At 36.4% G+C, this 17,522-nt stretch overlaps 1 protein-coding gene across 1 annotated transcript in view; it reads right to left on the reverse strand.

Moving 5' to 3' along the window:
• Window positions 1-296: 296 nt before the first annotated feature.
• LOC126095646 (adenylate kinase 9-like) overlaps window positions 297-17,522 on the reverse strand; it is a 156,363-nt gene continuing 139,137 nt past the window's right edge. The window contains exons 4-7 of the mRNA XM_049910407.1: window positions 7,123-7,309; window positions 6,371-6,532; window positions 1,508-1,664; window positions 297-365 (exon numbers count right to left, since the gene is read on the reverse strand). Of these exons, the coding sequence (XP_049766364.1) occupies window positions 297-365; window positions 1,508-1,664; window positions 6,371-6,532; window positions 7,123-7,309 (575 nt within the window). The remainder of the gene's footprint in view (window positions 366-1,507; window positions 1,665-6,370; window positions 6,533-7,122; window positions 7,310-17,522) is intronic.

The raw sequence follows: 17,522 nt of genomic DNA on the forward strand, positions 1-17,522 counted from the left end.
GAAGGTCACAACAATAAATGAATCCATACAAATTACAAAAATATATGCATGTATGTATGTTCTACATCTCCTCCTACACTACTGGACCAATCTCAACCAAACTTGGTACACATATCACTTACTGTCTGGAAAAAATTCCTGTGGGGGTGGGGTTGAAAAAGCAGTGTAGCCCACAACATGCGAAAACTCTTACTTTAGTACAGATTCAGACATGCAATGTAGATCATAGTGCAAGGGTCATTAGCAACTTGGTCTTAGCATCAGTTATCTTCAGTGACTTGACAGGACCCCCCCTTTTATAAGATGTGTACATATAAACCTATGACAGAAGGTGTATTTCCTGACGAATTTAAATGTACAGTTACCTGTAAATGGAGATAAGCAAATTACCTCAGTTCATTGCAGGTGTATTCCACTCCTACCAGTCTTTTCAGTTTATTTCAAAATGTGGTTCACTGTAGCACACTGACTCATTTTTAAGGAGATGAAGTGGTACCTATTCCTCAGTTTGAGTCTCATGCAGGATCATTTCCAGACCAGGTCACATATGAAGGGCTTATTTCAATAGTGGCACAAGTCCATTTTTGTTCATTTTGAGATACAGTCCTACAGTTAAATGAGCGCTGAAAAATCTGCAGTTGAGATACCAGAAATATTCAAGCATGTGGCTTCTTGTTAGAGATGAACTTTTCATTCTGTTTGTTGGGATCATTAATTTCAGAAGCATTATAGGCAGAAAAGTGGAGGTAATGGACTTTTACGACTATGGAAATAAGCACTTCATATGGTCCCACAAATGAAATCCTAGCAGAGGGAAACAACATGACTCTGTCAAAGACAATGATAGAATTCTACTTCAGAAACTAAAATCTTCTCAAATTTTTGGCATGACTAGAGTCTTAACTTTTTAAAAGAAAGCACGTGATGACATTGACTAAATACACCAAGAAAGTTAAACTAAACTCAGAATGGGGAAACATAACACAAGTAGACTAACAAATTTTGGCATTGTGTCCAGATCAGTTCTTAATCCAGATAAATGACTTTGTAAGGAATTTATAGAACTGTTTAAAAATTTTACTGTCTGCTGATGAAGAATATATATTAATAATATATGACTGACTTGCTCCTACCAGCTTTCTAAACTTTTGGGTTGGTGGGTTTGGGGAGGGGTCAAAACAGCAAGGTCATCAGTCCCATCCCATCGAATTAGAGAAGGATGGCAAAGAAAATTGGCCATGCCCTTTCAAAGGAACCATCCCAGCATTTGCCTGAAGTGATTTAGGGAAATCACACAAAACCTAAGTCAGTACTCAGGTTTGAACTGTTGTCCTCCCTAATGCAAGTCCACTGTGCTAACCACTGTGCCACCTCGCTGGGTCTAAATTTTTGCTATTTGTATGTAAAATGGTTATTGATTTCTGAATTATATAACTCCATCCTCAGACATTCTACATATGATTAACCAGTGAAATGACAATGCAATACTGCAAGCAAGAAAGCTAACTGTAAACATGTCAAAACACATATTATTAATAAACACAACTGAAAGCCCATGAATTACATTTGGAGAAACAGATCCCACAAAAACAAGGGCCCCAACACAGCCATAAGCTACAACTTCAGAAGAAGGAAGGACTTTAAGGAACATGAAAGCTGCACAACTGAAATAATAGGAATTGTGATATATGTAGGTAAAAAAGAAAATGAAGTTGTACATATGAAAGAAATTTGTTAACATTTAAGTTATTCCTGCTATGTGCTTTCATCTGTTTCTTTTCTGGTATTATATTTTTACACCAGTCTTGCTTAGACTTGTAAGCAGAAGACTAAGATTCAATTAAATTGTTCTGTAATTTATGTGTCTTTGGTTTGTGTATCCAATTTTGCCAACGTGAGTATTTCACCACATGTTCAGTATACTTTAAAAAGCCTGATGAGATAGAAGAGTCACTTGTTGCTGCAGCATCAAGCATATTCATAATGACTGAGCATGGATGGACTGAAAATGAAATAAATATATACAATTTACAGGCTTATACCTAGGCAACCCCCCCATGAACCATGGACCTTGGTGTTGGTGGGGAGGCTTGCGTGCCTCAGCGATACAGATGGCCGTACCGTAGGTGCAACCACAACGGAGGGGTATCTGTTGAGAGGCCAGACAAACATGTGGTTCCTGAAGAGGGGCAGCAGCCTTTTCAGTAGTTGCAGGGGCAACAGTCTGGATGATTGACTGATCTGGCCTTGTAACATTAACCAAAACGGCCTTGCTGTGCTGGTACTGCGAACGGCTGAAAGCAAGGGGAAACTACAGCCGTAATTTTTCCGGAGGACATGCAGCTCTACTGTATGATTAAATGATGATGGCGTCCTCTTGGGTAAAATATTCCGGAGGTAAAATAGTCCCCCATTCGGATCTCTGGGCGGAGTGTGGAATGTCAGATCCCTTAATCGGGCAGGTAGGTTAGAAAATTTAAAAAGGGAAATGGATAGGTTAAAGTTAGATATAGTGGAAATTAGTGAAGTTCGGTGGCAGGAGGAACAAGACTTTTGGTCAGGTGATTACAGGGTTATAAATACAAAATCAAATAGGGGTAATGCAGGAGTAGGTTTAATAATGAATAAAAAAATAGGAGTGCGGGTTAGCTACTACAAACAACATAGTGAACGCATTATTGTGGCCAAGATAGACACAAAGCCCATGCCTACTACAGTAGTACAAGTTTATATGCCAACTACCTCTGCAGATGATGAAGAAATAGATGAAATGTATGACGAGATAAAAGAAATTATTCAGGTAGTAAAGGGAGACGAAAATTTAATAGTCATGGGTGACTGGATTTCGTCAGTAGGAAAAGGGAGAGAAGGAAACATAGTAGGTGAATATGGATTGGGGGGAAGGAATGAAAGAGGAAGCCGCCTTGTAGAATTTTGCACAGAGCATAACTTAATCATAGCCAACACTTGGTTCAAGAATCATAAAAGAAGGTTGTATACCTGGAAGAATCCTGGAGATACTAAAAGGTATCAGATAGATTATATAATGGTAAGACAGAGATTTAGGAACCAGGTTTTAAATGGTAAGACATTTCCTGGGGCAGATGTGGATTCTGACCACAATCTATTGGTTATGAACTGCAGATTGAAACTGAAGAAACTGCAAAAAGGTGGGAATTTAAGGAGATGGGACCTGGATAAACTGAAAGAACCAGAGGTTGTAGAGAGTTTCAGGGAGAGCATAAGGGAACAATTGACAGGAATGGGGGAAAGAAATACAGTAGAAGAAGAATGGGTAGCTCTGAGGGATGAAGTAGTGAAGGCAGCAGAGGATCAAGTAGGTAAAAAGACGAGGGCTAATAGAAATCCTTGGGTAACAGAAGAAATACTGAATTTAATTGATGAAAGGAGAAAATATAAAAATGCAGTAAATGAAGCAGGCAAAAAGGAATACAAACGTCTCAAAAATGAAATCGACAGGAAGTGCAAAATGGCTAAGCAGGGATGGCTAGAGGACAAATGTAAGGATGTAGAGGCTTGTCTCACTAGAGGTAAGATAGATACTGCCTACAGGAAAATTAAAGAGACCTTTGGAGAGAAGAGAACCACTTGTATGAATATCAAGAGCTCAGATGGCAACCCAGTTCTAAGCAAAGAAGGGAAGGCAGAAAGGTGGAAGGAGTATATAGAGGGTTTATACAAGGGCGATGTACTTGAGGACAATATTATGGAAATGGAAGAGCATGTAGATGAAGACGAAATGGGAGATAAGATACTGCGTGAAGAGTTTGACAGAGTACTGAAAGACCTGAGTCGAAACAAGGCCCCGGGAGTAGACAACATTCCATTTGAACTACTGATGGCCTCGGGAGAGCCAGTCATGACAAAACTCTACCATCTGGTGAGCACGATGTATGAGACAGGCGAAATACCCTCAGACTTCAAGAAGAATATAATAATTCCAATCCCAAAGAAAGCAGGTGTTGACAGATGTGAAAATTACCGAACTATCAGTTTAAGAAGTCACAGCTGCAAAATACTAACGCGAATTCTTTACAGACGAATGGAAAAACTGGTAGAAGCCGACCTCGGGGAAGATCAGTTTGGATTCCGTAGAAATGTTGGAACACGTGAGGCAATACTGACCTTACGACTTATCTTAGAAGAAAGATTAAGAAAAGGCAAACCTACGTTTCTAGCATTTGTAGACTTAGAGAAAGCTTTTGACAATGTTAACTGGAATACTCTCTTTCAAATTCTGAAGGTGGCAGGGGTAAAATACAGGGAGCGAAAGGCTATTTACAATTTGTACAGAAACCAGATGGCAGTTATAAGAGTCGAGGGGTATGAAAGGGAAGCAGTGGTTGGGAAGGGAGTAAGACAGGGTTGTAGCCTCTCCCCGATGTTATTCAATCTCTATATTGAGCAAGCATTAAAGGAAACAAAAGAAAAATTCGGAGTAGGTATTAAAATTCATGGAGAAGAAGTAAAAACATTGAGGTTCGCCGATGACATTGTAATTGTGTCAGAGACAGCAAAGGACTTGGAAGAGCAGTTGAATGGAATGGACAGTGTCTTGAAAGGAGGATATAAGATGAACATCAACAAAAGTAAAACGAGGATAATGGAATGTAGTCAAATTAAGTCGGGTGATGCTGAGGGAATTAGATTAGGAAATGAGACACTTAAAGTAGTAAAGGAGTTTTGCTATTTAGGGAGTAAAATAACCGATGATGGTCGAAGTAGAGAGGATATAAAATGTAGACTGGCAATGGCAAGGAAAGCGTTTCTCAAGAAGAGGAATTTGTTAACGTCGAGTATAGATTTAAGTGTCAGGAAGTCGTTTCTGAAAGTATTTGTATGGAGTGTAGCCATGTATGGAAGTGAAACATGGACGATAACTAGTTTGGACAAGAAGAGAATAGAAGCTTTCGAAATGTGGTGCTACAGAAGAATGCTGAAGATAAGGTGGGTAGATCACGTAACTAATGAGGAGGTATTGAATAGGATTGGGGAGAAGAGAAGTTTGTGGCACAACTTGACTAGAAGAAGGGATCGGTTGGTAGGACATGTTTTGAGGCATCAAGGGATCACAAATTTGGCATTGGAGGGCAGTGTGGAGGGTAAAAATCGTAGAGGGAGACCAAGAGATGAATACACTAAGCAGATTCAGAAGGATGTAGGTTGCAGTAGATACTGGGAGATGAAGAAGCTTGCACAGGATAGAGTAGCATGGAGAGCTGCATCAAACCAGTCTCAGGACTGAAGACCACAACAACAACAACTTAGGCAAAGGTCCCGAGTTTGAGTCTCGGTCCGGTACACAGTTTTAATCTGCCAGGAAGTTTCATATCAGCACACATTCCACTGCAGAGTGAAAATCTCATTCTGTAAACATCCCTCAGGCTGTGGCTAAGCCATACCTCCACAATATCTGTTCTTCCAGGAGTGCTAGTTCTGCAAGGTTCACAGGAGAGCTTCTGTGAAGTTAAGAAGGTAGGAGTTGAGGTACTGGCAGAATTGAAACTGTGAGGATGGGTCGTGAGCCATGCTTGGGTAGCTCAGATGTTAGAGCACTTACCTGTGATAGGCAAAGGTCCCAAGTTCGAGTCTTGGTCAAGCGCAAAGTTTTAATCTGTCAGGAAGTTTCATAAATACGCCTCTTCTTTACATGCGTATAACACCTACTCATGTTATAAAAAATGGCACACCCACTCAAGGGTTAAGTAACCTCAGTAGCATTAACTTCGCTGCCATGAAAATATCTCACACCTATTTGCTATAATCCACTGGCTGTCTACTACACAAAAATGAAATATTATCAAATAGACTGAATTTACAAGTGCAGTAAATTTTGTACCATAATTTTACTGGAGATATGCCAAATTATAAATATGTCACAAACAAAAGTATTACATATTACTGATCACAAATTTTCAGTTGGTCCCTCTGTGACCAATGGAAGTTGGCTGACTTTACACTGCTCTGGAATGTTTAAACTCATTTAAGACCTTAGCTATGTAACAGTAGTGGGTGCTGTAACAAGTAACTGCTGTGAATACAGTGTTGATCTGCATGCGATGTTGTGAATAGTGATTATTAATATTATTTACAGAAATGAGTGAAGAGGCTATACCTGGTCCTCCTAGCAACTCACCATCAACTTCTGTGTCATTTTGTGATGCATTAATCAATTACATGATCGTTTGTTTTATAAGCTATAAGCTGGCTGCTCTGAGAGAAGAATGTGGGGCTTGTCTCAGCAAACAATGAGCTACAAGCTGACCACAAGCTTCTGCTGTCAGTATTGTCCACTCAGTGTCCAAGTCAAATTGTGTGATCAGCATTTAAATTGAACAAAAACATCTACCTGTATAAGTTGGCACTGAGTTTCTTCAAGTTCTTTTCACTTGTCCTGTTACTGTACTGAAGTATGATAAATATGTATGGTATTATTCCTAAATTTTCTAAAAGTTGTGACTCTTCTTCTGTATTTGGGAAACCATCCAACACAAAACCTTGTGTTGCACCCCTGAAAGAAACAATTTCCTCGCTGAAATATGGTATATCTGTTGCATATTAAATTTTAGTTACTTCTAAAAGTTAAAAGATCTATTATAATAAGATTCAGAGTGTTTCTTAGAAATTGTCTATAGTGTGCCTTCCTATTTACAAATTAACAAGTACAAGGAAAGGCAATAATTCACAATATACAAGAATCTTTACATACCTGAGAAATGAACAAATGCATAAAAAACATGTTTTCAAGTCAACCAAACTTAAGAGACTGAAAGAAGCCACTGTCATTAATATTTAATCAGGTACAGCACACGAAATGCCTCATTTTTATTAGCAATATTGCTGCAGGCTTCTGAGTCTAGTTAACTAAACATCCAAGCACAAGACAAGTTTCAAGTGACTATAATAGAAAAACCTTAACCAGGCAAACTGAGATTCTAATTGATGAATGAAGCAGTGATATGTTACAGAAGAGCTACATGATTTTGAACTATGATTTGTTATTTCATTTTGGAAGTTATAGTTTAAAAGCAATACATCTCTCCACTTCTGGAGCTTCTAATACTTTTTTAACATGAGGTTATTGAGAACATGATACACTACCTTGGAACCATTGTTGCTACTTCAATACTTGGAACTAAAAGGTAAGAAGGAACATGAGCTCCAGATCGAAGTTTCTCTTCTATGGCAATTGATAATGCTGATGCCGGTATCTCTTCCAAAGTGTATCTCAGTGACTGTCCAGGTGTAACAACTTTCACACCAAACTCTCTTGACAATTCTTCAGCCACTAATAAGAAGCAAATATGGTGAAAAGAGCATTTATCATCAATAAGTTGAAACAATGTATGTGGTTGACCAATGACACATCAAAGTAATATACTTTTTTTACATTATAATGCTTTCATAATGTTGATAATGGCTGAAAGAAAGTATTTGTATGGAATTGTGTTTTCATATTCATACAAAATTAACAATTGATTGAGAAGAAAGTTGTTTGTGATAAGAACAATGCAGGGTGAGAAAAGTATCCTCTCTCAGTTGTTGTTATAGTTCACACACTCCAAATCTCAGCATAAAAGACACATTTACCTTTGAAATCTTGTTGAATGTAGACAGCTATATTGTCTGTTATTCATGCTACTATTTGAAATAACCACAAATAATGACCCCTTTTTTTTTACTGGTGTGTCTGTTTCCGTCTTTAAATAGTTTCAAATCTCTTTCATACATTCATTCATAAGGTTCGATACATCACACTAAGAAGAACTTTCAGGGGTGTGAAATGAGGTATACAATAATAAAAGACAAATCACACAAATTCAGCCTCTAAACTGTATTAACAACAAACTATTATTATACTGTTTAGTGTTGTTCATGCTTATTACAAATAATTTTAATCAAGTGAATTAAACAGGATTCCAATACTTTTAAAAAATCTGCTGCTTTCTTACTTCATCTCCTGTTGGTAGCTTAATATTGATTACACTGTTGTTTTGAAAGAAAATGGTTACCAACATCTTAAAATAAACAGTAATTTTTACAATACATCAGTGTTTGTCACAAATCTGTACAATGAACACTGCTACTCACCAAGTAGCTAACAAGAAATTTCAGTTTTTGAATCTAGAGATTCAGATAATTTTTGCAATGAGTGGTTACAAAGTATGTTTCTAATTTTCATTTGAATTGTTTCAGCAGGACTCGAGCCATGCAAGACCAATACCATTAAATTCATAACACTTCAGTTTGGCAAGTAGAATTTTGCTACTCAAAGAATTAAAAGTTTTGGAAAATCAAAGAATGCACCAATGGGATAGTGAGCAAACTGAGAGACAGTTAATATTTTTTGCTCAAGTAAATGAGTCAGTAGTCTTCCATAAGCCTCTTTCTTAAACTTTTTTGGGAAGAGTTGAAGAAGAGAGATAGGTCTGTGATTACTTTGTAACGCTGGAAATGCATATCCTCCTATTACCATCTATTGTACTATTATTTTTTTTCCTTGCTTTGTTACCTCAAGATATGACATTTCTGTCTTTACATATTGTAATTGTTTTACTATTTGTATATATATATTTATGTATTTATGTCGATGTATAATTGGTTGTTTTGTAAATATTATTTGTATTTTTATGCTGGGTCTTGCCTAGGGAAAACTGCTATCGAATGATTACATCGATAGGTCGTGTGAAGAATCAAAGTGTGCAGGATCTTTGGTAGGGTTAACTCTGTTGCGTGGAGCGCGGGCTGAGCAGAGAGAGAGTCTGGCTGGAGTAGCGAGTGGAGCAGGTGTGTTGTGTGATGCTCCCGCGAGTTGCCGCGCTTTCGGGGTTTGGCAGCATGTAATTGCGCTCGACTTGCGATGATAGTTTCTGACACGGTGTCGCGGACGGGAAGCATTAGCTGGCGCACGTCAAGAGCCCGTTTTGCCTGGTGACCATGTCGAAAGGAAGGCGCGCCAACATCCAGCTTCCGCAAGAGCGACGGCCGACAATGAGTGACTGTCGCCACCTCCTCGATCGACGGCTTCAAACCTTCAATCAACCAACAAGGAAGACTGGGAGCACGTAAAGTTTTAGAACTGTATGGCAGACCTCAGCTTTTCAAACTGTACCATTTTCGTAACTATAATTACAGCAACTTAGCATGAACATTTGCTGCTCATTGTCCCAATTGTATTACCAAGCAGGGTCCTTTCCTTTTCCAGAATGAACCCGAGTGTCGTTGAAATTCAAACGCCAGCATTAAAACAATAATATAGCATTTCACTGCTTTAATTTCAAAGTTCAGTTAAAGTTTTCATAGCTGGCTACAATATTTAGATTACACAAGTACGAATTAAGACTGCGAGTTTTGTTACCGTATTTTAGCATACCTGTGACTGCAGCTCAGCTTGGTACGTACTAAATTTTACTATTGTTAATTGTTCAGAATCATTTAATTCAAGTTCAAAGTTAAATCTCTTCTTTCTAAATTGCGTAGATTCAAGTAGCTTTTGAAATGATTGTTGAGGTAGTCCAAGACTAACCGTATTTTACTGAATTTCGATGTGCTTCAGAAAGAAAGCTCACTATTAACTTCAGTCACTAAATTAACTTTCGATTTTGTGGTTTTATTAATTCTTTTGCTAAATTAAGTCAGGGTGTAGCGAAATTTATTACTTCTGACAAACTTTCAGTTTTCACACTACACATGTCAACTTTCAGTTGCCATGCTTCTAGTGCTAATTCTATGTGTAATAACCTTTCTTTTTCAGTTACTATAGTAATTGTCCTAGGACTGGCGACCGTAATTTCCCCCAAATCTCAAATATCTAATTACCGCTAGTTAATTGTTAATGTAACGGCCGCACATTTACTTTCTTTATTAACTTTACCCCTTTTCAAAATTAATTTCCACCAGTTTCATTTGCATTTTCCCTTTCATTTAGATGTAACCCTTTCCTCCCTCTTTACCGACAGATTAACTTCGGTGACGATTGCTTTTCCCAAATTTCCATTAGGTACACGCGGTTTAATTTTTCACTGTCATTAAGGACGATAAGTGAGGGGGAGGTTACAACTTGCAGTTTGCTTACCCCCAGCTTTACATATACATATTTTTTTCTGTTTGTCAAGAAATGTGTGTTTAGTCATCAGATGACTACAAAATTAAGTGAAGGGTAATCCTATCAAGCAAGCACAGTTGATGTTATGCTAGTAACACCATAACATCTACATGAATTACTATTTTTAGTAAGAAAATGAATTTTGTAATATCTTTGAATGCTGAAACAAATGTCTGTTGGTGTTGCTTACAGTATAATGTGCTTACAGTACTTACAGTGCTTACAGTACAGCACTAGGAAATATAATTCATATAATATTTGGTTGTTTATTAGGTTTTCCTAGATACCTTGACATATGTTAAGTGTGGCTGAAATTTCTCCATGCCCCTCCCTGATCTCTACCTCTATCTGTAGGAGTGCCAAGAGTGCCCCAGTCATGTAGTAATTTTCTCCCTATAGTAAGCCATTTATGTACCAAATATGGTTGAAATTGTCCCAGCATTTGAGATTTATGCTTTACAGGCCAACTCTTTCTACCATACCTCTTTCTACATACATAAGAATTAAATATCATTGGGACTGTCATCAGTCAACTCAGCAACCTTGCATGTTATGGATTCATTTCTAATTTTAAATAATTTTATATGCTCTCCTTCACATCCTCACTCCACATCTAAGGAAGCTTTGGGTGTCTTATCTCAATGGTGTGTGAGGTGTGGATGTAAAATTACAGGACTGGTGCTGCCACCGAGATAGAAAGATGAGCGAGCAATAGCTATGAACTATGAAGCCTTCTCAGTCAAGTGAAGCATCTCTAGCATCTGTGGAATGATCAGTGTGGTTGTGACCTACATTTGTGTAAGAGATGTTATTTTATTTTGCCAGAAAAATGATAAGGGTAATAAAAGTGCAATAAATTGTTGTGAAGTTTCACATGAATCTTTGAAAAACTGCTGCCACTGATACCTACCTTTTACAGAAAGAAGTGTAGGACAAAGAATGTTTATCAGGTACACAAGTTTTTGAGTGGTTCAGTTGTTTCAAAGATGACCAAGAAGACACTGAAAATGATTCATGCTCAAAGTTCTACAACATCAAGAAGGAATGAAAATATTGAAAAAGTATAAGATGCATCTTTTTCTTTGAAAAATTGCCACCAAAATCCAGGTGCATCTTATACTCAAAATTAATAAAAAAAATGTTTACTGTTTGATTTAAAATTCCCACCAGTCTTAAAAATGGCCATATATTCAGTGTCATGAGAAACCTGTCTCCATCTGGCAACATTGGATTCAGCAGGCAGCAGCAGTGCACCGATGCAACGAACATGACTTGCAGGGATTCACAAGCTTCCTAGCACTGTCCTCCCACTCTGCTATCATAAAGCCAGCACACTGTCTAGCCTATGATGCTAAGATGTATACTAGGTTTTTTTCTTTTCTTGCTGTTATTCTTACAAAAAGTTTGATTAAAGAATCCATTATCTGAGCACAATCTAATATAAATTAATTTCCCATGTGAAACCTATTTATTCAGGATAACCAATTTGTTGTTGAAAATGATGTAATTCAAAAGTACAGTACTTCAAAATTTTCAATCTTGAGGGCATCCATAAAAATCCATTGAAATAATGAATAGATTCAGAAAAGTACATTAGCATATCTCTAAACTGTAGAATAGATTTTGCTCATTTCAAAGACATGTTTATTTTAGCTTAAACCTAATTAATTCACTAGATATAATTAATTTCAGATTTCAACCAGCCTAAACTTTCAGTTGATATTGTGACCAAACCACTACAAATTTCTGGAATATGCACAGTTCTGTCATACACTACTAGTTTTTCTTGAAAAAAAGTCTTGATAAGTATGTAACTTGCTCCAGGATTTCAGTATTCTCTACACTGTTTGCTCTAGTGTCTTTGTTTGAACTATCCTTGGGATTATTCGAGGATATGAGCAGAGACTATTAGACTCTGTGAAAGACTTAACAAGTAACTCTCATAAATGTGACATTGTACCTTGATGAACTATTATCATCATTCCGTGTGCCTTGAACACAATTTTTAGATTTGCTATAGAAAAATTAATTCATGATTCTCATCATTTTGGCAGAATATAATTTAAAGTTATCCATGAAATGTGAGTACAGCATAAATATTTTTGATCTATAATGAGGCCTGGTCTTTAGTGATAGGCATCAAATTATGTGAATAAATATGTGATTTTGTATGAACATCTGAAAAGAGCTACTGGATGTAACTTTTTATTTATGAAGAGATACAGTCCTAGCATGAACATTTTAACTTTGAGAAACAATATTACACTTGGTACAGTGCTTGTTTGCTGACTTGCAAGCACAAAGGACAGCATTTAGAAGAGACTTTTAATGTAAAGTAGCACAACTGTGTTTACATATGCTTCTTTAGACAAATGAGGAGCAGTACAAAAACTGATATAGTGTTACGAATGAGTGAGTGCTGAGAGCATAATGTAACAAACTGACTTTAGTGGGATGTTATTGAAAGTTTACATTGATGACTCATTGCAGAAGGATCACTTTGCTAAGACACATTAGAGAGGAACTTATAAAACATTCAAGTGACTGTTAGTGGAGTATACACTCTGCAGAGAACAAAAACGTCACTGAGTAAAATGTACAATGACTGATAAAAAATTTTTTGGAACAAAGTGACTATTTTGGAATATAACTGGAGCTGGATTGTGAGGTACAACAACAGAAGAGGACATGGAAATTATGAATTACTGGACTAGTCTATAGATAATGGAGCAGCTCAGAGAGCAGCCATATTGAAAATTCAACCAATCCCATGTTTGGTGTGATACAGCCGGTGGCGTATCAGATGATACCAGATAGTACCAAATGGCTTGTGACGAAGCAAGCTGGGATAATTTTACTTCCTCTTGTTTTGCCATCTGCCTACTTAAATTTGTTTTTTTTTTTCAATTTCAACTAATTACCATTAACATAAGTGAGTATAGTCTGCATTTTCATAAAAGAGAAAGGTTTGCCTTCAGTTTTAAAGAATATAACACCAGATCTAATGTTGTGCTTAGTTTTATGTATGTAATTGATTTTCGAGTTTATTTTAACTATTCCTAGTTAGTATCTTTTATTATAGGGTGAAATCAGTAATTGATTCGTAACTTAAATTCTATCATTGGCATATAACAAATATAAATTCTGTACTCATTATAAACATTTGGAAGACGAAGTACTAGTAATCTTAAAGTATCTATTTGGCTCTAGTTGGAAACATGTTAGCAAAGCCAGACCTTACTTAATTCCAAAGTAATTAATAATTTTGTCAAAAGTATTCTTTGTGTAATGATATACATTAATTTCATCATTTAAACAAACAATTCGGCCTAACACTTGTAGCAGAAGAAACAGTTAAAAAGACAGAATTTTTCAATGTTTTCAGTTAATTTAACGAGTTAAGTTTTAATTGTAATTTCTGTACATTTAACTTCAAACAGTGTGTAGTTTCAGGATATGTGAGGATATGTAAGGGCCCGATTTTTGGCCACGAGACAGTCAGTCCACGGTCAAGTTTCGGATGAGGAACCTGTGTTGGTTAGAATGACAACACTGCATCAACTTAACAGTGAAATTAGTGTTACACCAATAGGCTGTGCGTTAAAGCAATGGCAGTGACTGTTCAATTAATTTGAAAGGCTGTGAACTGTGTGGTAATGTTTTTACTGCTAGTAGATGTTCAACAGGAAACTATTGTAGCAGTATATGGATGTTCACCTGCAAACTATTAATGAGGTATATGGAAAGTTAAACAGTAGTGCACTGGCCATATTAAATCTGTTTATGGGGGGGGAGGAGGGGGGGGGGGAGGGGGTTGTGAAAAGTGAAAATAAAACATCTGTGAAACGCAACTGTGCACCTGTCAGCTACATTATTTACCATAGCCAGTGTTCAAATTACAAACCCTATCTTTCAGCCAGTATAGCAATGCAGTATGTTGACACTGATTACAACAAATGATGAAAATAAAGCAGGCGAACCATAACAGACTCCAGAGGTGGCGTTCCTACACTCATCAGGTAGATGTATTTAAGAACTATTTCAGTATCTTGTTTAACTCAAGTGTCCCACTTTAACTCTATAAAAGTGGCTGATAAGGAAAAGAGTGTTAATGGTGAGAAAATTCTTGTTGATGATGGAGGAAATCAGGACAACAGTGTAGTGTACCTAATTTTCTCATTAAGACAGAACTTTCAAATGGTACTGAGGTAGACAATGAAAGAAGTTCTGATGATAGTCAAACAAATAGCCAAATTTTGGAAGAAATGCAAGGGATTCACCCACTAATGATAAAAATGCAAATAATGTTGAAAGTACCTATGAAATGATGCAACCCTTTAATGTCAAGTAAGAAACTGCAAGTGACTAATTGTTGTTTGGTAAAGTTAAAACAGAACAAAATGGTGGTATGGTTAATGGCATGGGAAAAGTAAAAACTACGCTTAGTAATAAATACAAATATGAATGAACTAAAAAGAGAAATAAACATCGGTGAGATAGAAGGGGATGTTGTCAAAATTTGACCAAAGAATTGCTGAAGCAAAAAGTAATTATGAGAGCTAGTTAAGTAAGGCTCCATATACAAATAGATTCTAAATTGGAGGAAGTAGCCAATCATTGTAAAGTTAGTGAGAAAAATGTAAAAATATGTAAGTATGGTTTGGAAGCAGTAAATGCTAAGTGTCAGAAAGTTCATGAGGATAACAAAATTTATTGTGACAAAAATAAAGATGATTTCAAAACACAGTACAGACAAAAGAAGCAGGGAATAGATAAATTCTAAAGCTGGTTAGTAAAGAAGAAAATAATTGTATTTCTATAATTAAGGACAGCATGTTAGGAGTTAATGAAATCATGAATTCAGAATTTACTGATATTAAAATAAGGTGACTGAAAGTATTGGTGGAGGTGATCACTCTGTATCAGGTGGTTCATGTTTCATTAGTTGTAAAAAAAATTAACAATTCTGAATCTTATGGCACTGTACACCCAATGGAATTTATTACAGAATTTACCTGAGGGATGTAGTGAAAGAGAGAAAATGTCTTTGTTAAGAGGTTTTATGAAACGGAATGCTTATGGTTGGGCAACAGAAGTAGCAACTAAATGTGCTTCTTGGGAATAATTCAGAAAGGTCTTCCCAGAAGAATCCTGGTCCAAAGTAGAACAACAGAATATCTTGAGTGAGTTTTGGTGTGGAGAAAGATACGAGCATAAGAGAGGCATAATAAAAGGGTTCTGTTAACATTGGATAAACAAACTCAAATATGTTGATCATGATTTGGGTGGTGAAATAATTATTTTTGGGTTAGAAAATAAATTGCTTCAAAGAGTGAATGAGGAAATTTAAGTGACTTTTTTTACTTATGTGGGAAGAGTAGAAAGAGTTAAACCTAATTTTGGGGAACATGAACCCACCTCAGCAAGGGAAAATGGGAGTAGAAATAATTACCAAATGAATAGAATTGGTAGATCAGATAACCAAAATAATCACATAGATAACAGGAGAGGTAATACCAATGAAACAGGCAGGGATGATGACTGAAGCTCAGGTAAGTGGAATGGAAGTTGAAATGGTAATACAAATCAGGATCTGGGAAACTAAATTTGAGGCTTTTACTTGGGCAAAAGGTTAGAAACAGCCACACAATTTCAAATATAACACTGGTTATGTACCAAAGACTGGTGGAGTTAAACATTTTTATAAAGATATGGATAATAAATACCCTCAAAATTATAGATGTGGTAAGAAAGCAGCTTGTATACCAAAAAGGAAATGGAAGGAACCAAATTATGTGCTAAATCAGTATGAAAATGGATCAGCAGAGGTAAATTACACAGAAGTAATAAACAGCATTAAAGAGGAAACTAGTAACTCTTGTTTGGATTAAATAGAGCAATTTCCAGTAGTAAAGTAGAAAATTCATTTGAAACTTGTCCAATCAAATGAGTGAAACTGAAAATAAAAATATTGTTACACTGTTATGAATTGAAAACAATGGAAATCAAGATGAGATACGAGGAGTTAAGTCCATACAAGGAGCATCAGCTTTGAAGAGTCTGGCTTTGTGGCCTAATAACAAAGAGGAAAAGGATCAAATGGTTATCCAAATGATGAATGATAATGATAAAGAATTAATAGCTAAGTTGGGCACATTCAGGTTTTACTGTAAATTTAATCACCTGTGTTTAGGGAATTTATTACAGAAAAATGTAGTTTGATACTGGAGAGATAGGCCTATCTGCAACTCAGCAACTCCACTTTATAGTGAACAGCAACTTTCCTTCTCATAATATTGTTACATTCCATCCTGGATTTTCCATTGTTCAGTTCATCTGTCCAGTTCCAAACTATAGTGGAGATGCTGCGTCACAGAGAGGCCTATCTGCAAATCCGCATCTCCGCTATATGGCGAGTAGCATCTTCCCTTCTCACAATACTGTTACAAAAGATGAATTGGTTAACAATAAAGTACTGTATCATCCAGACTTTTCTTTGGTGTTCTGTATGAGTACTGATGCTAGTTATTGTGGGCTGGGGTTAGAAATTTTCCAACTCATCAAAACAAAAAAATGGAATTGAACATAGGACCATAGTCTTTTCCCGTCAAATGTTGCATTCTCACAAGAAAAATTATGTGGTTTCAGAGCTAGAAGAATTAGCTGTTATATTTGGTTTTCAGAAATTTGAGGGATATTTATTATTATTATTATTATTGGCAAATTCTCCTCAGAAAAGGAAGGCATTAAGCAAATAACTCAATCAATTTTTGTGTGTGTTCTTCTTGTTCTTGCAATAGGCTTTAATTATTTGTGAAACGGCTTCTTTATGCTCTTCTGATCACTTTGATCTGTGCTGTTTATGTTTTGGTTGCTCTGATGTAACTTCCCATTTGTCTACTTTGTGTCTGAAGGTGCCTCTTCTTAAAATGTTGGCTGGTCTTATCTTTGCATTATTGAGGTCCTTTCGAATTTCATCTATCCAAGGCATGGAATTCTTAAGTGAGGTTACATAATCCATTATTCTTTTTGTCAATCAATTTTCTGGCAGTACACTGAGATGACCAAAGAATTTCATTCACCTTTTCCTAATATCAGTTTTGATGTTTGACAACTCTTCTGTTGTTTTAACTGATTGCAGCCTGTAACCATCTTGGGTATGTCTTCCTCCTAGAATTTTCCTGATGATTTTTCTTTTCTTTTTTGATTTTTTGAGTTATTGTTCTTTGTTAAGAGTTAGTGTTTCACTTGCATACAGAATTGTTGATTTTATGACCGTATTGTAGTGTCGAATTTTTGCCATGTCAGTTGGTTCAATGAATTCTCTGAGGTATTTAAAGCATGGGACCCTGTTGATTTTACCATGAAATTTGTAAACCTAATTTTTCTGCACATT

This window comes from Schistocerca cancellata, chromosome 8 (assembly GCF_023864275.1).
Source record: "Schistocerca cancellata isolate TAMUIC-IGC-003103 chromosome 8, iqSchCanc2.1, whole genome shotgun sequence".
NCBI lineage: Eukaryota > Metazoa > Arthropoda > Insecta > Orthoptera > Acrididae > Schistocerca > Schistocerca cancellata.